The following is a 22,391-nucleotide window of genomic DNA, read 5'->3' as shown; positions in this document are numbered from 1 at the left end:
ACATATTTTGGGTGAAAATTGTCATGCAGGGCGAAATGAAACTGCTGACTACCGAGTAACGGCCCTGCATCCCCCGACGGGGAAGCCAAGAGCTCCATGAAGCGGGGTGGGGAGGGACTCAAAGGACTTGGTAAGGTGCGTGACAAAGGAAGAAAGACTACTGAAATAATTCGATTCTGCCAAAAATCAACCACAAAAATTAACTAGAACCGCACAAAATCAACACTTTTCTATCAAGTAGTTTTTTTTCAGTGTAACGCAAAAGATTTAACGTGAGAGATTCAGTTACGGGTTAAGGGAACACCATGCGTTCGATCGGATAGGCCTAGCAGAGCTCCCAAAGATCTCTTACCCGGTAACATATTGGTCAGCTAGAAAAAATTAAATTCTGAACTGTGGTCGGTTCGACAATCCCACCTCCGTTTCTGGTAAGACAAACTGTCTTCTGGTCTCCGCGAGAAAAGCCAAACTCGACGATTTGAGTCAGAACGTAAAAAACGTAACAGCTGCAAATTAATAATTGATTGGGTACCCTAGGGACGTTATCTGTTACTCAGTAAGCTCTAAATGATTTATAATAAAAAGGAGATCAGATCACATTTTTTTTCAAACTTGAAGCTTAAATTAATGCTGAATACCGCTGGGATATCCTTTTATGATCAGGAAGAGGAAATACGCTTCCTTTATTTACGAATAGTTTCCTAAACGTTGCATGAGAAATTCCATATGTACATGCACCCGTGTATCATTTACATTTACCTCATTTGCTAAGTTGTTTGTTTGCTCATTGTTCTTATCAAGCCTTTAGTTTTCAAAAACATCTCTTATTAATTCGACAAATTTGTGATTACCTCGTGCCAAAATGTATTTTGTTACAAAAAACAGGAAAAAGCTCTAGAGCGGAAGTGTTAAGCTTCAACTGGAAATACGTATCCGGTCTCAAGCTTCCTTCTATTGAACAGGAAATTAGTAATAGGTACTACTTCCTCGTAAATATAAACAAGATAGAGGATCTGATAAATATCCAAACGCATAAATACCGACGTGGCATCTTAACCGATGTTGTCAGACCGTGGAATCCTCTGAGGCACTTAAAGCAGGGAATGGCGCCATTTCAAAGGGGGCCAAAGATGCCGCTCGTTTTTATCATCATTTCGGCTTCAGCCGCGATACAAGATGGTATTTTCTAGTTAATGTTGTAGGGTACGTTTAATACCTGAGTTGTCAAACTTGATTTAAGGGATCATCTCAAAGAGGTTGCGATACGCTGCTTATCTTTTTTTATTATTATTCCGGTTTAAACCGTAATACATTGTAGCTTTTGTTGATAGAGTAAGGAATATATAAAACCCCCTAAGGTGTATTGTCATGCAGTAGATTCTGAGACATGGAACGTTCGAGTAGCGTCATTTCGAAATCGGAGCAAAATGCCGCTCATTTTTATTATCATTTTTGCTTTAGTCGAAATAGCGGGTATTTTTTGTGATAGCCATATCTAATTACATTATCTCTAAGGATCGAGTGTTCAACTTAGATAGTTTTGCATTTAAACTTAACGAGTTTTGGTCTACATTTAAGATTACGAATACCTGAATATTCTTATCATATGTAGAACAAAATGTACATGCAACGAGGTACCTCGTTCACTGGTTACATCATACTCAAATGATAGTGGGTTATCGATTTCATAATTTTGACAAGGAATGGTTGTAAATAGAAATTTCTGGCCTTGTCGAGTTAATTAAAAGGAGATCAGATCACATTATTTTCAAACTTGAAGCTTAAAATCAAGGGAGAATGTCGGTGGGATATCCTTTTGTGCTCAGTGAGAGGAAATACGTTTCCTTTTATTTTCCAATAGTTTCCTACGCGTTGCATGAGAAATTCCATATGTAGACGCACCCATGTATCGTTTTATATCTATTTCATTTGCTATTTTGTTTGTTTGCTCTTTGTTCTTATCAAGCCTTTAGTCTTCAAAAATATCTCTTATTAAACCAACAAATTTGTAATTACGTCGTAACAAAATTTATTATCCAACTTCAATCCGTAGAGCACAAATAACGCCATAGACGAGAACAAATATCACGCGGTATTTGTACTCCAGAGAACCATTCAGACAGGTTTTCTCACATCGCGCAAGCGAAGAATTGGATTGAAGTTACAAAAAAAAATGGCGGACGATTTGAATCATATTTCTGACAACGAAGAGTCGCAATGGCTGGCAAATATAGATAAAAGTTTATTAGATAAATTGAACGAAGAAAAACAACTAGACGACCAGGAAATTTCTTCATTTACTGAAGAAAATAGAAACAGCAACACGACAACGCGCCAATTCCGTTCCGCTTTGCATACCTCTGTCACGCACTCCTCGAAAATAAATATCCGCGAAATTCGCCAGCACTGAAATAACAGTTTGGCGTGTTGGATAATAAATAACGTTTTAAACGTTTTGTTGTGTAGTATCGCTGAGTATTTTCACTCGTTATTTGTGTTTTGACTCGCCCAACGGGCTCGTCAAAATACGGCACAACTCGTAAAAATACTCAGTGATACTACACAACAAAACGTTCAATAAGATAAATGTATTTTGCTACAAAAACAGGATATAGCTGTACAGCGGAAGTGTTAAGCTACGTGGACAGGAAATGATTAATAAAAAAAGGAAATCTGGTAATTTTTGTTGAAGCAAGTTCGCCTATATTGTCGTATTTCATGTTCATAACAACGTTAACGTATTTGAGGTAAATAACTACGTGGCGGCCGATTTTCCGTATTTTGATTAGGCACAGAAAATTTAAGATTTAAGCAAATTAAAACATTTTTGCACAGAAATACTCCAAAAAATAAGCTTATTTCGTTAAGCGAAAAAAAATTTTTGGGTTTAGGTGCACTTTAATAACTTGTGACTGTTGACGGACAAACTGTCGCCGAGATAAATTGACAGTTCGGGATTCTGATGACCCATCGATTGATGATTGATTAACCGAACGTAATTTCATTGAGAAAATTTAACTTTTAAAAACATTTTTGCTGTGATGTTGAAAGTAACAAACGTTAGAAAATTTAATTCGAACCATCATTGACAAAGGCAACCTCTCTTTGTGGGCAGGAGTCATCATTCCTCCCGTGGTACAAGAAGTGAGACAACTGCTTTGACGAGTAAGTAAAATGTTTAAAAGCTCGATAAGGCATTCAACCTTTGAGAGATTTCTTTTGACAGTGACTGCGGTACAAAAAGCGCAAATCCTGCTAGCCAATATATTCGTTTAGTTCTATAAACATTATTTTATTGTCTGAAAACTAAAAATATATAGATATACTTTTTTCAGCTTCAGCCGTAATGTATTATAATTGTTAGTCGGTAGTAAAGTTTCCTTGATTTTGAAGATGTTGATCAACACGAAAATTGGGTTCATATTACACCCCGATATCTTCTCGAAACGACCCCTTCTCTTAAACGGCCCATCTATTCTTTCTCCAAAGTTAACTGTTGTGAAGAGGTTGACTGTATATTGTGTCACAATTTTCCATGGTTTGTCCATACATGTTTGAATAGCTCTTCAGGAATATCCTTAAATCAATAACCCAGTACTGACATACATTCTTCCAAATTATACGTTCCTCCTAACGACGATTAAATTTTGCTACAAGCTTCAGAAAGGACGTTCTTCTTGACATTACGCCCATCTCGAACTGAAAGGCACCAACGGGGAATTGAATAATGTCAGCTTTTTGCTTCCTTTAGTGCTACTTCCTCGTATACTTAAACAAGACGGAGGATCTGATAAATATTCAAACGCATGAACACCGACGTGGCATCTTAACCTAAACTGTCAGACCGTGGAATCCTCTGAGGCACTTAGAGCAAGGAATGGCGTCATTTCAAAGGGGGCCAAAGATGCTGCTCGTTTTTATAATCATTTCGGCTTCAGCCGCGATACAAGGTATGTTCTAGTTGAGGTTGTAGGGTTTGTTTAACACCTAACGTTGTCAAACTTGATTTAAGGGATCATCTCAAAGAGGTTGCGATACGCTGCTTATCTTTTTTATTATCATTCCGGTTTAAACCGTAATACATCGTAGCTTTTGTTGATAGAGTAAGGAATATATAGAACACCTTAAGGTGTATTGTCATGCAGTAGATTCTGAGACATGGGACGTTCGAATGGCGTCATTTCGAAATCGGAGCAAAACGCCGCTCATTTTTATTATCATTTTCGCTTTGGTCGAAATAACTGGTATTTTTTGTGAGTAGCCATACCTAACTTCATTATCTCTAAGGATCGAGTGTTCAACTTAGATAGTTTTGCATTGGTCTACATTAAAGATTACGAATAGCTGAACATTTTTATCATATGTAGAACAAAATTTACATGCGACGAGGTACCTTGTTCACGGTTTATATCATACTCAAATAATGGAGGGTTATCGATTTCATAATTTTGACAAGGAATGGTTGTAAACAGAAATTTCTGACCTCGTCGAGTTAGACGTGGCAAGAGCGTTACTTCCTTTCTGCATGCCTTCAGTAATTCCTTCATCAAAAAATTCTAAACCAGAATCCTTTTTTTAATTCCCAGAGGGTTTAACCGCAGAAAGAAAGGTGGATATCCGCTTCTTTGACAGAAGCTACACTGCTGGCAAAGAGGAAATAGAGAGAAAAGTTAGCAAAGCGGCTCTCATCGAACGGGGTTACAGTAAGACAGTAACCTTTACCAAAACAGACGAAGGATCACGACATCTCATTCTCCAATACAGGAAAATCGTTCCCTGCCACGATATCACAAAAGTTGAAGAAGAATTACGTCGAAGTATTTCTGGTATCTGGGGACGAGATGTTTCAGACCAAGTTCGAAAAGAAGCACTGATGCAAAAAGGGGAAAATCAACAATGTACCGCCGGAATTGAAATCCATGTCCCTCAAAATGCTTGTCAACTGAAAAAGAAAGTGACCAGGCGTAGAATTGAGCCACGCTGTGAAAGCTCTACTTGCTTCTTTTGCTTCACAGTTTCGTCAGTAAATCAGTAAAGTGTCCGTTAAATTGTAATTTAAGCAGTGGCTAACGCTTAAACTTCAACTTATTTTAGAATAGTTTAAAACGTTTATCAGATTAGTAGCAGTTTTGAAACGTTCAGTAAGAAGCCTAGAATGCAAAACTGACGGGCTAATAAGCTCCTTGTACGGACAATAAAGGCTATTTTGTATCAAATGTGAATTGCAGTGGTCATTTGTAACGCTAACATGACAGATGAACATGTTTGATATACACGAACCCCGTGAAAATAAATAAGAATTTGCAAAAAAAAACTTCCTCTGCCAGCATAAATCGAAACGCTCTTTGTTTTGAACTCTGGAGGAGATATTCGAAAAGAAAAGCGATATTTTAATTTACATACCCTTCGCGTTGGCTTTAGGTTCCGGCAAGGTAAACGAAACGTTCAAAAAATGTCACCTTCTTTCAATGAAAATAAATTAAAATAAACAAGCCAGGAAAACAATTTAATCTCTGACCCTACACCTTGACAAAAAGCCACAAATGATCTAGTCTCTGACCGACTACTTTAGACGAAGCAAACCGAAGCGAATTTCCCTGAAGAAGCGTCCAGACGCATATTTTTCAAATTTCGGCTTAGTAAAAGGCGCCTATTGGAAGAAGAGCGAGGGAGCGTTTATAAAGAAACCCTTACTGAGCCTCTATTGATCCCGTTGAATTGAAGCTTAAAAATGTTTAAATAGTTGCAATAGAAAACAGGTTTTCCTTGTATCCCCATCGTATTATCAGAAAATGAGGGAGGAAGGTGGTCGCTTCTTCGATTGGGGGGCTTGTTTGCTATAACTTGAGTGGCGTAGGCCGGAGTAGGCGCTTATTTGTTGGAGGGCGCTTGTTTTAAGAAATTCGGTAGTTATCAAGGAATCACAACACAACTTCATCCACTCTTGGTTCCTTTTCTTAGCCTTTGGTAAAACTGAGGAATTTCACTTTTTGGGCAACATTTCATGCTTTATTTTGTTGCTGACAGAAGATGAAAAGTAAATTTATGCATAGCACTCATGGCATGCACATAGGCTAGTCAGCAAGTCAAATTTAACACGAACATGTCCACGCTAACAATAAGGACACTGCGCTTTCTATCGGTTTACCAGCGAAATAACCCTACATGGACGCTGAAAGAATAATCAAAACAAATCAAGATAACAACAAAAACGTTTTTGAATCACAACCCCAGGAGGAGTGATGTACTCTTCATCTGCGTAAAAGTGCGAAACGGGAAAATAGCCATTTCGAAAATAATTTCAGGGGGCTATATGGGTATATTAAAAGGAAAAAAAAAAAAAAAAGAAAAGGAAAATGTACAAACATCGACATCTGTAAGGGGGAGGACATGTTTCAGCCTGTTTCCGAAATAATTGGAAACTGGAAAAGGCTCAGAAAACTGTGAAAGACTTTGAGGATAATTTTAATACCGTCCAAAATGCTATAGCAACGCATACCGCAGGCTCGGAGAATACCGCAATACTAGATTTAAATTACCGCAATACCGCAAGAAAACTTGTCCAGTACCGCAAACTTCAACTTCCCCTTCCGAGTAACCAAACCAATTTGCCTTGTGGACAAAAGGCGGTGATTCGTTAGTGATGTGTAAATACAGTCGAACCTGTACTAAGCGGTACCGTATTTAGCGGTCACTTTTCGAAGTCCCAACATTTTTTCCCCTTTATTACTGTACTTTCGAATCTATCAAACCGTCACCTCTATTAAGTGGTCATGGTCCCTTTACTAAGTCCCAATGGTTTGCTTGCAATTGTATCGTCTTCAACCTGTGTCGAACGGTCACTTGAAGCGCAAATGAAACCGGCTAGGAGTAATCTTTCAAATAAAATTTAACCGCCCATGTTATTATATCCCAAAATCAACGTTAGTAGTATTTTTTAGCCTGTTTTTGTAAATAAAGAGAACAGTTATGACAAAACATGGTGTTTTTTATCGTTTCTTATGATACGCCTATTCTGTGGAACCTGTATTGACCGGACAAGCTTTATTAAGCGGTAGACCCGTGGGTGACCATTTAATAAAAGTTCGAGTGTATTTTTCTATTCTTTTGTTTTCACTCTCAATCTCGAGATCCGAAAGTTTATTTGACCTCTCGCTCTTCCAACTATAACTATTATTCTTGATAAATAACAGACAGCCTCGACGATGATTAATCATGTTACTAATCGTTGCGCGGCGAGTTGAGGAAAATTCTGGTTTCACAGATTAGTGCAATGGATAACATAACCATTATTTTGTTGAGGGGGGGGGGGGGGGAAGCGGAGGAACTGTAGCTGGAGAGCGTACCACGATCAGTGGATGCACCAGGGACTCTACACCCTTCCTTCTGGTTCTTCCTCAATACTGTAACTTCCGCTAACTTCTTATTTACAGCATATCCATTCCTTTCGCTTCTCTTTCTTTGGATCACTCTTTAGCTGACACTGATTAACTAACTCTGAACTCTGTAGTACACCAATGAGCATGCATACCCACTGACTGTGAAATATTAAACATTTGTTATCAGATGAACAACAAAACAACTTAATACTTCCGATCAAACAATCAATCTTTCACTGCAACAATCAATCTTTTCACTGCAACAATCAATCTTTTCACCGCAACAATCAATCTTTTCACTGCAAATTCTCCTTGTCTGGGTCCAATTTTAGGGTCAGTTGACAAACCCAGCAATTCCACTGATGGAAGTTAGACATGAAAATCAAAACAGGATTCTCGTCGTTATACAGCTTAAACTTAAATGACTTCGCACTTCAAATTGAAATCTCAAATAAATGTTGACTATAAATAAATCATTAAATCTGAACCAAGCAACTAGGATTCAAAACACTAACAGAAGATAGTAAAAGCTCTACCGATTGTTAGCGCAAAAAGCAGATAGTACGATCTTGTAAAAGAAAACACTGAAAATGATAAATCAACGATTAACCTTTTAACCCCCTAAGAGTGACCAACATCTAATTTCTCCTTACGATATCACCCCCCTGAATCAGTCACTAGAATAAAGAAAATGATCACCAACTAAAGAAGCTCTTGATTGTTAAATAAATTCTCCTTGTCAGCATCTTGAGAAATGTCTACAGAACAGTATGGAGAATACACACACTGAGGGGGTGGAAAATTATTTGTGGAAATACACGGAAATGATGTAGAATTTCACACGGGTTGTCAGGCACTGAAGACCTTGACGAAATAATACTGGGAATCTCAATTTGCTGTAAACCAACTACATGTGTAATTTCTCTAAAGATCACTTCAGTTTTGCAGAAAACCTTTTGTGCTGATTGAGTAATAAACCAAAGTCCACCACGAGTCACACTTGAAATCAGATTTTGTGAAGTGTTGATTTCAGACTTTCCAGCTTTCAAGATTGCCATAGCTTGCTGGCTTTCAGATGATTGTTTTTGGGGATGCTTCTTGTGTAGATTGTGCAGTACATAGCCCCCAAGATATTGAACAGATGAGATGTCTCTGTCTGTAAACACAGTGTTGATCTCTTTGACTTCACTTTCCCTTGAAGATTTATTGCAGTATGCCAACAGACTATCACGTGGGCTCACGCCATGGTGGATTTGAAGATGCCATTGCATGACTCACAAGGAATAGTTTTGGCGGCCTTTTTTCCAGCAATTAACGTCTACTCGGTGCGAGAAAAAGCGCACGGCAAAAGCGAAACAGGTTACTTTCACGTAGAAACGGCAAAGCGCAACCGGCAAACGTGAAAAAATGGCGGGAAAAAGGTCACGTGGTCACTTCTCCCGTTCACGTTTCACGTTAACGCAGTGCTAAATCTCTCTAATGTCCTTTTTCCGATGATCAATCGAAGGAAGTTTAAAAAAGTATTTTCAAATGGCTAAAATCTTTGACCTGCATCGACGATCCAAAATGGATGCAAAACTGATTTCCTTGAATGCACCAAGTAATAAACGTGAGCATAGGAATCCGGGACAAATTCCAGAGGCTCAACCAGACCGGTTTTCCTTTTAACATCGAGCAGGAAGAGTTGAAACACCGCCTTAACTCCATTTAAGTACTAAATGAGAGCTAACGTAAAGCTGAAATGATGTCAGTGTCAAATCTAATCTGCCAGAACATCTACAACGGTAATTTTAGTAGTGATAAATGTCACCTTCCTTCGACTGATCATCTGCCGCTGAGCAAGACACTTTTTTATCATGAATTCGATCTTCTATTATATTTTAGGCTTTAAAAGTGATTTTGCATTGTATTTTTAGGCTTGAAATGTAGTTCTTAAATTCTGTTGTTGTATTTTTATTAGGCTCTTTAAATGTGATAGTTTCTGAAAATTCCTAATGTAAATTAATTCTTTAAGATCCAGGGCCCCTAAGGAGACCACCCTGGGTAAATAAAGTTTATTTTACTTTATTTTACTTTACTTTACCTCTGGAAAAACGCTTAGAAGCCTCTTCTGGATGAAGAGCTACAAAGGCAGTTGTTAGTATTCATTTCATAGTTTTAATAAGCCACCGACGTAAACTGAACAACCTCACGAAAAGCTGCACTGTTCTAAAGAGTTGCCCAATGATTTTAAGAGATGAATATGACACAAAACTATACATGTTATATACCCAACCAGTTTGTCTCGTAAGTTATTTTGCCAGCTGACCAGCTTCTGTCCCTTTAGTCAATTTACATAATATACGAAAACTTGTGATTGTAATCGTACAGTGCGAATAAAGTTGTTGTTATCATTTGTCAATAGACACTTCTTAGTCTCATTACTGTGTAAGTTTCAACTGAACACTTGATGAAAACCTTACCCCATTACTACAGGGACAATTCAAACACTTCTGCACTGAAAGGAACTACCATGATGTTGTAAGAGTGAGCTATTTTAACCATTCAACCTTAAAAAATGATTAAAGAGTAACTTCTCACGATTTCAATATGTTATATGGGAAATCCTGGAAGGTGTTATCTTAAAGCAAACCAACTTCTTGTAATTTTTTTCCTGTTTTTTTTCCCTTTCTATTGTTTTTTCTTTGTTAACGAGGAAATATCTAACAGCTAGAAGAGACACTAATAAAGACATCTTGGGAACTCAGAGATACTCAAAAGAGTCAGGAATTTGATCGCTTTTATCCAAATCACAAGTCCATTTTGATGGAAGGGTACTCGAGGGGCACTCCAACACAAAAATGTTAATAATATTAGGGCTGCCAAGAAACACTCGAATGTCACATTTTGCGTTAGAAGCTGGACACTTATAAAATTTTCACGTTGAGACGTGTAAAGCCCACGTAACACGTCCAGACTTAATTATTCATTGTATAGTTTTGACCTAAGTCATGCAAGTCGAGATTATGCGTTAGCAGCTGATACTAACAAGCCTAACCGGGAATATAGAGCTTCAATAGCTACTTAACTAGATCTGTGCGACAAGAACCCTTCAGACAGCCGCAGCACGACGTTAGGAGCTATTAACTTCATAAGGTGTTTGCCAGCAATGACTAATCTTCCGTTGTGAGGCGACGTGGCGACACAGCTTTATTTGTTTTCGTAGCAGCCGCAAACTCCGACATTGTAAAGGATGAAAACCATTAGACCACTCGAAAATTCATCACACAAAGAAGGCGTCCAGGCGTTTTTATTATTCTCCACGCACACGACAACGACGGATACAACTCCCACATCAGTTCGTATCATTCCGCATTCATTATCACTATCACTACAACTTCCTACGGTTTTCCGCACTGATTTCGTCCAATATGGCAATCCTAAACCATACTTTGGACCTTCCGCCTTCAGAGGCGACATTGTTAAACAAAGGGCCCTAAGTAAACAAAATCCTCAGACTTTGTTATGTATTGATTAGAAAAAGTAGCCGACAGAACAAATTTTTGGAGAAGACTTTGAATCAGTGACACTTTACTTCCGTTCCAGAAAGGGCAAAAGTTTAGAAAATCTTAAACGCAGCAGTAGTAGCTTTTTGGAAATCTAGCAGGATGCAGCACGTGAATACTTCATTAACAAAACTGGTAATGGCCAATTGAGAATCAAAATGAAAAACCTTCCAGAACAGACACAAGCATTTGTGGTTATTGGGGGCCGCGCTGTTGTTCACCTACGTGTACGCTAGCGTTGCAAAATTAGTTATTCGTTAATAACACTCTCATAGAGAAAAAGAAAACAGAAGAATATCTAAAGCATTTGAAACAAACAAAAAAAGAAACTGCGTAAAACCGTAAAACTATTAACCCATCCGAGTGCCAAGTCGTCAGAAGAAAGCTGACCAGAAAGCAACAATGACGTCCTTCATTAAGGGTGTTCAGCAAATAGCATCGAAAAGTTGGAAAAAATGCGTAATTTATTGTAACAAATCTGAGTTAAAACAAAGAAATTGAATAATTAACTCATCAAAAACAGGATCGCCCTTTCCGCAGCTTAAAGAAAATTCAATTTCTGGGAGAATGTGATAATGGTTTATCACCTCCTATCCTAAATTAGGCTTATTGAATCAATTCTACAAAAGGAAATTGCCTATTGCGGCTTTGAGGTTCTGAAAAGAGTGATAATAAAGCTATCAAGCGTTTCCTAACTAATGACAGCTAATTAACCAGCGAGATCTTTGTCAAAGCGGCTGAACCCGTTATTACGGAGGCCGAAAACATATAAATTTCCTCTACCGTTCTTCCATTTTAAGCGTAACCTTACGGATACAAAGTTGAAGACGAAGATTAGGTAAGACCAGTGTTATTACGACCGTAAACTGTCTACTATAGGGAATATTAAGATTCTTTAAAGAACGCTTCAGACGAAATTTTAATCACCCAGAACGCAAGGAGCGTATTTATTCACACTGATTTTGCGACAGACTTCGCTACGTTGTAAATGCAAATTGAGATCACCTCTTAAAAATCGTTTTGATTGTTTTCTTTTTTTCGAAAATCGTCTCATATCAATGGTGAACCTTTCTTGTATTTGTCAATAATATATTCTTGATAAGGATCACGACGATAATGAAAACGTTCAAGAAGAAACTCTAAATGCAGTTTTGAAACCTCAAACATAACTACATTGGACAAAGAAAAAAAGCTCTCCTTCCGCATTCACTTTAATCATTCTGCATTAACAACGAATGAAAACGCTACAATAGTGCTGTACATATAATTAGATCACAATTTCGGGAATTTTTTTCCTTCTCCTAATTTTTAATTTTCCTTTTTTAGCTCAATTTGGTTTTTGATCACACAATCTGATAGGCATTTATAAAATGAAGTGTATATATATATTAACGCCGCAATTGTTTTCTATTTTTTCACTTCATATATTCAGTGAACTGAATATATGAAGCACAGTTATTATCTATCTTCATGACAAAGGGTCTTCTATCGGCATTAATGAAAACGATCGCAAGCATTGATTTGCAACCACTCACATTCATCGCGTAAAACCGCAAATAGTTGAAACCATGCAATTAAAGGCTCCCAAAGAAAGGCTTGAAAACCAAATTAGTGAGCTTGGTTACAAAATTGAACTTTGATTTGCAGCTGAGGTTAACAAAGTGCTTGCCTGATTTGCGAGGAAGCCGTCACAAGGTTTTTGGGTAGAAAGCAAGAGTTTGTTATAGATTGACAAGCACTGAACCATGTGATAATGGACCGTGTCAGTCCACTAAAAATCCTACTTTGTCTTCTTGTCTTCTTTATAGTGATCCAAGCTTATTAATGAAGAATATCGCGTGGTGTATGACCGTTTTGGTCTCATGCATTCTAATAATTGCATCGAGCTCACGGCAGACTGATCATGGTAAGTGACAACGCAAAATGCTGCTTCTTTTCCTTGAATTCGAATGAAAACAATAACAGCCTGCCAACTGGCAATGATTATTCAAGAGTTTTAATGGCAAGACCTTGTTTCTAGAAACAGATCACAATGTATGCCTAAGATTAGTTAGCACTGAAATGACAAACGCAACACTGGTTACTACAAACAATAAGGGTCTCCATGAAAAGTTATGAAAAAAAGATCTAGGCCATTTTGCTACGTTAAAATGCTACTAATTGTAAAATACTGCCTTTCTTATAAATTGTTTTGAGGTCTATTGCAGTGACAGATATTCACTACGCTTACATTGATAGCACCAATTTTTTTGACGACAGGTGGAGTAGCAAGGGGTTTAGAGAAAACGAAACATACTTTTAGTTTTGTTAGTCGCCACAAAGTAACAATCGATATGCTCATTAGTATTCGTTGGTACTCGTTGGAGCAAGCTTTGTTTTTTTAAAAAATTTCAGAATCAAAACAGCAATTCTCTCTTTCAGTTCTTGCACATTTCCCTGTTAAGTTGGTAGAATTTGGGGTTACATCAACATAACACCATCTGGCTGATACGTTTATCTAACGCCGTCAACTTTTTACCGCACAATATACAGCAAGAGGGATAAAAGTTTAGAAAATTCACTTGCAGGAGTTCGAAGGCTGTCTTCTGCTCAGCTTTGGTACAAATCACATGTATGACTTTTTCTTATTTAACTTCGACTTTGTCCTGGACTGATCAAAGCTATTATTTGCAGAATTAAATGCTGGCGAGAAGATCGCAATTCGTGTTTTCAACCACAATTATCGAGCAACTGTGAATGATGTCCTCAGAAAACTGGAGACAGCACAACTCCAACGCAGGGGTTTCACCAGAACAGTCATCAACGAAACCGTCACAACAGCGGATGAAAGACCTGTTATTTCCACGGTACTTCACTTTTACAAAAAAATTCCCTGCAGGCAGTTGATGTACGTTGAGGAAGAGGTGCGGAGACTTTGGCCCGAGGCTTGGGGAGAGGAAGTTTCTAGACGCGTTGTCTCCGCCGCTACGCGAGCGATGCTTTTTGGCGGAAAAATATGCACGGCTGGCATAGAGGTTCATTTGCCGCCACGCGGAGATTGTGCTGCGAAAAGGGAGAAACGAGGCAGTAAAAAGTGTGAAAGATGGTGTCTATTTTGCTTCAGTGCTAATGCCGAAAACTGACACAATAGCAATTTATACTTATTTTTATAATTTAAATTTTACAGTTTTTTTTTTTTTTTTTTTTTTTTTTTTTTTTTTGCAGTTCAAGCGGATGTAAACTTAAAATAGAATTAATATTTAAATGAAGTGTCCTTACTGATAAAAACATTTCGTTGGCGGCAAGATGTTATGTTTAAGAAGAGAAGATTCGAATTATCAGCTAACTGTTAAAATATGTAAAAATATGGGAAGCAAAATAAATAAATAAAATTGAAACTGATTTAAATCTAGAGAAAATAAAGAAGACAAACTTCCCGATGTTCGTTGAAAGCATGGAAAGAAGAATCTCTAGTATTTTGGAAGTAAGAGAAATGACATTTTAGAGAACCGGGGATTCATTAAGTTTCACCGGCAACAAAGAAATATGAACTATCTACCTTGGATTATTAAAAAAGAATATCCTGCAACTGGGGAACTTACACTGCAGCATATAAGATAATGGAAAATGGTAATCTTGGTCATTTTGGGTTACATATAGGACGTTGTTGAATTGGTAGCATGAGACGTAGCATTGTTTTACTTTCAGGCTACAGCAATCCTGTTGAATTATGACTTGTTTCAAAAAAAAAAAGAAAGAAAAAAAAAAAGCTCTCTTTACGTCCCTCAGCCAATTGTTCAGTGCAGCAAAAAACAGGAACATTTAGTGGTTACAGGCAAGTTAGTATCACTGATAACAGACAGACGGAGTTCCTCTTCCGAAGAGAATCCTCCTTACCTATTTCAAGAAACAGAAATACAGTGTATCAGATCTCCCAGGGTTGATGTTCAGTACATGAAGCTCACAAGTTTGCATATCAATTGTTTTGGTGGAGAAAGAATGGCAGCTGCATATAGAGGGATGATCTCAGAAGTAAAACCTTCAGTCAATATTGGAGATCAAGACTATTAGATTGATCAAATCAGGTCATGTACCTTTCTCTTGAAATCCAACCAGCTACTACAAGTCAGTTTCCTCCTGCTCTTGTCAGCTGTGGTGGCTTTTGACTTTGCTACCAGCATATACAGTGTAAAACACAAAGTACAGTGACACAAGGACAGCAAGGATGACAAGTAGATATAATAGAACAATCTATAAAAGGGGAGACAGAGGAAAAAGAATGAGGCAATAAATTCCTGTGCAAGCTAAAGAAAAATAGAGTGTTGGTTTTGAATATAAAATTATTTGGGTACACAATTTAGCAAGGAGAGGATCTTTAATAACAGAGGGTCCTTATTAGGAATACTGTACGTGTGGTGAACTCTCACCATTTGGCTCAAAGTCAGTAACTAATCACCAGACAAATTCCTTAAAGCATAGCATGAAAGTATTAGGGGGAACCTTCTACGTCAAAGCACTCCATCTATGGTTAATTATTGTCAAAAAGTTTTGTATTATAACAAAGAAAGGAACAACAAAAACATCTGAAGGAAGATGGTAATATTAACAATATTGATGGTTCATATCTACCACGCCAGTGAATAGTCTTTTTTGCATATGTTGATTGGTTAGTTCAAAAGTGAATGGCAAGTGTACTACCCTGTTCACCTCTGAGCACCCAGTGAGATAAAATCATGCATCAAGAGTACATCAATTGATTAATATTTCAATATTATCTCTTCCACTGAAGTAAATAACTAAAATAGGATTTCTAAAAAAATTAAGAGTCGATGTTATTGACATGAAAAAATCATAATGCAACTACATAATGCAACTCTACTCAAATTAAGTAATAATAATAATAATAATAATAATAATAGCTTGTATTTATATAGCACTCATATTTTAAACTCATGGCACTCTACAACACTATACGGGGGACTTTACCATACTGCTAAGCAGTAATACAATCAATTCAAGGCAAACAACAGATGCCCCCTCTCCCCCAATTCCCGGTAACCAGGCCATACCACATCACAGTAATCTCGTGAAGTGGGTTCTTTAACGTCCCCTGCCTAACCAAATTAACTAATTAATAGATGCAGGAGACGGAGCCTCCATTTATTCATCCCTATCCCAGAAGACTAGAATATCTAACCATTTTTTCATTGATGTTATAGAAAGGTAGCATATTCTCAATTATCTTAAGACCCTGAGTGTTGGTCCGGCCAGGGCTCGAACCCTTGACCTCCCGCACAACAGTCTGGCGCTTAACCAATTGAGCTAACCGGGAGGCGGTTAAGTGCAATTATCAATTTGTTACCATCATTGTGACTACAGGATTATCATTTAACCAGGAAACTCAGAGATAAAAAATTATAGTTAAAAAACATTTTAATAAGGACAGTGTTTCACTGTTAGCATAATATCATTATCAAGTCAAAAATAAAAATGATGAAACAAAGAAAGCTGATTATATAGACAGGTGATAATAAGAGATAATAACAATGATGTTTTTAAAAATATGAAGATAAAAATATATGGTCGTAAAAAGGGGGGAAAAAGTCTAAATCACCATTAATCAACACTGAATCAAGGCAAAGTTGTGAGTATGTATAGTGGTTTGGGACAATATTTTTGTCTCCCACGAGTACAAAAGTGTCAATGCCAGCAGCAAATTATGTATACAGAGTTAGCAGGGGTTTCAATTACTTGTCCCATAAGTAGCTACCAATGGCTTAATAGGTGGCTGTGCCCTGTAAGGAGCTGTTAACCCAAACACAAGAGCCTGCTTGCAGCCTAAACAGACGGTGGTATGAGGTCTTACAGGCAGCCTATTAAGCAACCCCTTAAGCTTCTTTATGCCAGGGTAAGCAGTTTTCTGACAAGTGACTTCAGTACGCTGTATACAGTTTTTCATTATTTTAAAGTTTCTTTAATTCATAAACACAACCCAAGGGAGAGTGTATATTCACCTGAATAGTTCCTCTGGAATTCCTATTCTGAGCTTTGTCACGAATTGATAGGGTCTTCTTCTTGCTGCGACCTTTAAACTCCTGTTTTCCTGGTTTAAAAATGACAGAAAATTAATGTTAAAAACTTGCAAAATAAAAAAGAGACAAATGACTGTATTGAAAATACCAACTATTGGTAATTAAAGACAGCTAGTTTCTGTAAAATTCGACCTACCACTAAAATAAACTACAAATTATCGTCAACAAGACCATCCTTTCATTCACTATTAAATGAAAAAACAATCAAACAAATACATTTACAAACAAACCAAAGAGCATTTGCAGACAGTGCAGTCCCACAGTGCTACTTGAGACTTTAAACACTGTCTTCTAAGATGATGAATTTCTTGATAAGGTTTGTTAGTTCTACCATAAGTTCATAACCTCCAATGACTACACTGAGAAGCACTGTATGATCTAATCTGGAGGCCTGTAAATTCTAAGACTAATGCAACTAGGATATGTAGCAGAAAGCAACATTTATAAAGCAGAAAATGTAAATAGCCATTAAAACTAGGGGGTTACCGGTAATATTTTGCATTGAGGAACAAATGATACACCAAAATGTCAGCACATCTATACTTTTTCAGTGCAGAAAGGGTTCATTTGAGCCTATAAAGAGTAATTTCGTGTTATACACACTGTGGCAAGGTGTATGACTCTGTCAAACTTGAGCATTTACTCATTCAGGGTACTTAGTGAAACAGTGAAACAATCACAGAGACACTGTCGAGCCTTTAGAGATCCAACATTATTAGATCTACCACAAGTTAAGACCAAATGTGGACAGACCTCGTTTAAGTTTTCGGCTGCCAGTGCCTGGAACAAACTGCCAAGAAAGATTCGCGAGCTCACAACACTCACACAATTTAAAGGTAGAACTTTCACTTACCTCGTAAACATGGACAGCGTAAATCATATTCATACAAGTTAAATGTAATTTTTATCTATAATTTATACATTTTAGATTTGTAATTGTAATTCTTATTGCTTGTCATTCTTTTTAACTGGTCACCGATTAATACCAGTCGATCTATATCTTGATCGACTGACCGGTTTCTTATTAGGATAAATAAAAGTTGAGTCAGTTTGCTAGACATAACGTCTCGTAGTCACGTTCGACGCACTAAAAACTACTATAAAACGAATACAAGAATTGTAAAAACGTGTAAAATGGTATATAAAAAGTCACTTGTAAAAATGTAGCGGAATTCCGCTACATTTTTACAAGTGACTTTTTATATACCATTTTACACGTTTTTACAATTCTTGTATTCGTTTTATAGTAGTTTTTAGTGCGTCGAACGTGACTACGAGACGTTATGTCTAGCAAACTGACTCAATTATCGAACACGTTCCTGGCCTCGGCCCACAAAATTTCATCATAAATAAAAGTTATTATTATTATTATTATTATTATTATTATTATTATTATTATTATTATTATTATTATTCTCATGACCTGCTTACTAAATAATGTATCAAAATTGAGAAGAAATTTTAAATAATAGGTATAATGATATAAACACGTAGATCAACCAAAAAAATAATAATCATAACTCTGCATTTGTTGGACGGGAGCCTCTAACGGTCCCTAATCCCGTGTTCGACGGTCCTGTCTGGGAATCAATTTTCCAAACAAAATGGCCCTTGCCAGCTTATGCAGAAACAACAAATAAAGCCAACGTTTGCGTTCAATTTTCACATACCAAAAGTGACCATGAAATAATCGAGAACTAAAAATTAAGAGGAAATAAATATGGTTCAGTGGACTACCGCAAGGCTCTCATAGAATGTAAACTTCTCTCGAGTGACCACCGCTCTGCCGTATCGTCCATATCGACGAGGAAGATGTAGAGGGTCAACTCACTTCTTGACAGTCATTGAAAAAAATCACGCAAACAAAGAAAGAAGCCTCACCAATTGTCTTTCTGAATTTTTCTACATCCGATCTTCCCTCGGTGTCTTTGCGCCCCATTACATTAGACCTGCATGATCGACTAAAATCAGGGTTGATTTCGATATTCTACTACTACCCTCAACGCGCACTTTTATTTATGTTACGTGACGTGTCAGCGTCATTCCCAGTCTCCTGCGCGGGAAGGAGAAATTCCCAATCCTGGGGAGAGGCAAGCTCTCGCTGAATTGGAATATTGACAGGTGAGTAATAATAAACAAGTGGTGACTTGTTAAGGAGGTTCAAGCATTGAAAATGGATGAAATTCCTCTAGTCAGCATCTAGATGAGGACGTCTTTTCGGTTTTCCCTTTCTTGATTGCATTCGTCAACGGGTCTGCTGTGTGGTTCTACCACTCTTTTTTTTAATATTTTCTTCGCATATTGTGTTGTAATATTCTCGACTTGGCTGGCTAAGATCGAAATGCCACAACCTTTAATATTTTTTTAGAATGAAAAGAAGGTGCAGACTCGTTGAAGTCACAGGCAGGTATCTGGTAAAATTAATCGGCAAATATGTGTTTTTGAAGGGGAAGAGTTGAAACCAGGTAGTCTGATCTAGTCTAGCATCTCATCTGTCTGTTTATTCATTTTTTAATTACCAGAAATAGGAAAAAATCCGCGTGATAAGCGATTTAAGTACTGAAAGAGCTTCAGCTCAGTTATATGTCCCCTGTAAAACTGCCTCAACCGGAAAAATCAGCTATGAAATAACAGTGGCAGTGTCAGAAAAATTCCATTTGTCATAGTTTGAGTCTGTTGAGCTTCAAAACTTCAAACAGTGCACATAAAAAGGATGGAAGAAATGGCGCCCAGAACCACGCAAGTCACTTTACTTAAGAACACGATCACATGCATTTAGAGTAGTGTGTCAAGTCAGACCAAGCAGTTTCCCTCAGCCTCGTGTCCTCCCTTTCTTGCCATCACTTAAAAAAAAGTCTTTCAGTAATCGATCGCAACTCGAGACTGTCGCACAGCCCTGTAGGGGAATGATGAAGTGCCACTCTAATAAGGTCTTTCTCGTGTTTATATTCGTTACAATAAGCATACGTATCACAAAGCGCGTATCTTTAGTGAGCTGTATCCAACCGTAACGATGATTGTTTTTTCTTTGGGAGTCATCAGCGGTAGCATCCAAAGATTAGCTTTTTGGCTTTTTCATCTTTAACAAATCACAACCTGAACAGAAAAAGAAGTGTGGTTTTCCGCTGGCTGGGGGACGAAAGAAGTGGAAAACGTTTTTCTCACACGCAGCTGGGAGAATGGGTTCAAGTGTGTGGGGGCTCTCCAGGTCACATGGCGTTTCAAGGTTCAGTTGTTTTGTTGCCTTCCGCCATTGCCTGACCTTCCCCACCCACCCTCTATATGTTTTTAGGGATATAGGATTTCAAGTAGTGCCTTAGTTCCAGTTATTCGTGCATGTCAGTCTTCTGTATCTAGGCTTAGTTTCGGCTGTTTTGTTCGTGTTGTAACCCCAATGGTTCATCGTGTTGATATAATAAAGGTCGGGCTGCATGGTCGGCTTGGCATGGCTCCCAGTTGTGTGTGAGAACAGATCTTCAAACTTGAGGCGCAGCTAGTGAAACGCATGACACTTCAAAGAGATCGATGTTCCGTTTGTTAAACATAATGCGAACACATACAGTATCGGTAAAGTTTCGTTTAATTTAAAAATGTGCTTTTACAGATTTAATAAAGTACCTTCGAAAACCCACTTACGCGCACCTGCGATTATTAAGCTTGAAAATAAAACTATTTGAAGTCTATTTAACATTCTTAGTTTGTTTAATGTCTGCTAACACGTTTTTTTTATACACGCTTACGAGTTTGTTTGTTGCCATTCAAGTATGGAGGTCCATAGATTCTTAATACATACAATGGTCCCAAGAAAAAAAGGGATGCTGCCTGTACGGAGCGCATCCGTTTATTGCCCGAGTGCCATGAAACATCCCTTCGCCATACGATAAAAGTGAGGGAGATGGCTCACAAAAGTGGCAATGGAAGACTTGACTGGGTGTTGAGAAATTATCATCTTCGAAGTACGGATGTCTCCTTTGCATTTCAAACCGCGGAGTCGGAGCTGGAGGGCGTCTTGTAAAATCTCCTTGACTAAACCTGGGCAAGAATTTGGGATGAATCCGCCAGTAGCAACCACCCTTGTTATAGGCAACCTCACCTCGCTGAAAACATTCCTGAAGCGACAGATTATGGCGGACTGTGTTCTTCCATCGCACTCTGTTTTCAGTAAATTCGGGATAGTTGTGTTGAATGAAGCTGTAGATCTCGGACAAGGTTTTCTGTCTTCTTGGTGATCTGAGAATAGCATTGGCAATAACCTCGACGTAGGACAAACGGCAGGAGTTTCCCTTTCCGGGCTTTTCCTTCTTCATTTGTGCCGGGTAGGATACCTTTTTTTCCTCTCCTGGTACACTTGTTGACCAGGGAGCAATTTCCCTTTGATTCATTTTTTGAGCGCACTTCGTGATTCCTTAACGTTGCAGTCTCCACTGGATTAATTCAAACTTCCAACAACCTTAGAACTCCCCTGCACTTTGGACGAAAAACAAAAGGGCCCCGCAGTGTCGTTAACAGTGTCAGCCATTAATCATCTGTAAATAACATTTTTGCTCTTAACAAAAAGTCGATCCATTTGAACAATGGAAAATATTAAAAATTAAAGATGTGTTTCTGCAATTACCTTTTAGCTGTAACAACAAAGCTCATTAATTTTGCATACCTTTGTTTAAAAACTTTCTTTCTTTGTCACATTTTATAGCACACTACGTATCTTACACCAAAGGACGGAGTTATTTTTAAATTATTTTTTATACGGTTTTGTTTTTGAAAACAGATGACACGCTTGGATCTTTCAGCTGCTCAGAACGGTGACGACGATCTAGCCAGTACATAAACTTCGTCGACTAACCCCCATAAACCTTTTAACCGCCAGGTGTCCATAACACCATTGTCGTGGAAAACATTAAAGCCTTTTAAGAACATCCAAAACAACCTGTAACGTGTCAACGGGCTACGCTCCTAAAAGAAATATAGGTTTACCTTTTGCTAGAGTTAACTTGTGGTGAATTTCCACTGTTTCCTGTTCTTTTATTAGCTGTACGCTCTTAGGATAAAATTGACACATGGCATGAAGAACATGTGGTAAAAGTTGAACCAAATCTAAGATCTTCAGCATTCACTTTCAAAAGCTGGTCATTTATACATTGTCCGTTTCTCTTTTTTTTTTCTCAACCCAAAAAATTGCAGGCCTGTTAAAGTGCGTGGCGCTATCCGGAGCCGAACTGATCCACGCTTTAGGAAGAACGTCCACATAAGTTCCCATAGATGAACTGATAATTTTAACTTTGAAATCTAAAAAATATATAAAAAATATATATATATCGAGATCCCGCGACATCTATTGTATTAGAGCATCGTCATCATCATAAATTTTATTTCATCTCGAATTTTAGAGTAGCTTG

At 37.8% G+C, this 22,391-nt stretch overlaps 4 protein-coding genes across 8 annotated transcripts; 2 read left to right on the top strand and 2 right to left on the bottom strand.

Moving 5' to 3' along the window:
- Positions 1 to 1,042: 1,042 nt before the first annotated feature.
- LOC111342516 (uncharacterized) lies at positions 1,043 to 5,216 on the top strand. 3 transcript variants are annotated; one of them, XM_022949625.2, is made up of 4 exons: positions 1,043 to 1,203; positions 3,116 to 3,165; positions 3,752 to 3,950; positions 4,587 to 5,216. In XM_022949625.2, exons 3-4 carry the CDS (start codon positions 3,878 to 3,880, stop codon positions 5,033 to 5,035), a joined length of 522 nt encoding a protein of 173 aa, XP_022805360.2. In that variant the 5' UTR covers positions 1,043 to 1,203; positions 3,116 to 3,165; positions 3,752 to 3,877; the 3' UTR covers positions 5,036 to 5,216. The 3 variants fall into 3 exon arrangements, with proteins under 3 accessions (XP_022805360.2, XP_022805369.2, XP_022805352.2); XM_022949634.2 differs by lacking the exon at positions 3,116 to 3,165; XM_022949617.2 differs by lacking the exon at positions 1,043 to 1,203 and having other exon boundaries at positions 1,247 to 3,165.
- Positions 5,217 to 7,535: 2,319 nt separating this feature from the next.
- LOC148734841 (uncharacterized) lies at positions 7,536 to 19,031 on the bottom strand. 3 transcript variants are annotated; one of them, XM_088753221.1, is made up of 4 exons: positions 18,877 to 19,031; positions 16,918 to 17,006; positions 14,998 to 15,154; positions 7,536 to 8,573 (listed from the first exon to the last, which is right to left on the bottom strand). In XM_088753221.1, the coding sequence occupies exons 1-3, from the start codon at positions 18,932 to 18,934 to the stop codon at positions 15,050 to 15,052; spliced, it is 252 nt and encodes an 83-aa protein (XP_088609347.1). In that variant the 5' UTR covers positions 18,935 to 19,031; the 3' UTR covers positions 7,536 to 8,573; positions 14,998 to 15,049. The 3 variants fall into 3 exon arrangements, with proteins under 3 accessions (XP_088609347.1, XP_088609344.1, XP_088609345.1); XM_088753218.1 differs by lacking the exon at positions 7,536 to 8,573 and adding an exon at positions 12,903 to 13,966 and having other exon boundaries at positions 18,877 to 19,030; XM_088753219.1 differs by lacking the exon at positions 7,536 to 8,573 and adding an exon at positions 13,999 to 14,800.
- Positions 11,665 to 14,305, top strand: LOC148734842 (uncharacterized). Its single transcript, XM_088753217.1, has 3 exons — positions 11,665 to 11,762; positions 12,733 to 12,830; positions 13,598 to 14,305. Exons 2-3 carry the CDS (start codon positions 12,749 to 12,751, stop codon positions 14,044 to 14,046), a joined length of 531 nt encoding a protein of 176 aa, XP_088609343.1. The 5' UTR covers positions 11,665 to 11,762; positions 12,733 to 12,748; the 3' UTR covers positions 14,047 to 14,305.
- Positions 19,032 to 20,557: 1,526 nt separating the features above from the next.
- On the bottom strand, positions 20,558 to 21,400 carry LOC111343143 (forkhead box protein D2-like). The gene has a single exon (XM_022950299.2). The coding sequence runs from the start codon at positions 21,375 to 21,377 to the stop codon at positions 20,778 to 20,780; it is 600 nt and encodes a 199-aa protein (XP_022806034.1). The 5' UTR covers positions 21,378 to 21,400; the 3' UTR covers positions 20,558 to 20,777.
- Between the last annotated feature and the right edge of the window lie 991 nt (positions 21,401 to 22,391).

This window comes from Stylophora pistillata, chromosome 3 (genome assembly GCF_964205215.1).
Source record: "Stylophora pistillata chromosome 3, jaStyPist1.2, whole genome shotgun sequence".
Lineage (NCBI taxonomy): Eukaryota > Metazoa > Cnidaria > Anthozoa > Scleractinia > Pocilloporidae > Stylophora > Stylophora pistillata.
This window is presented reverse-complemented; position numbering and strand designations above follow the sequence as displayed.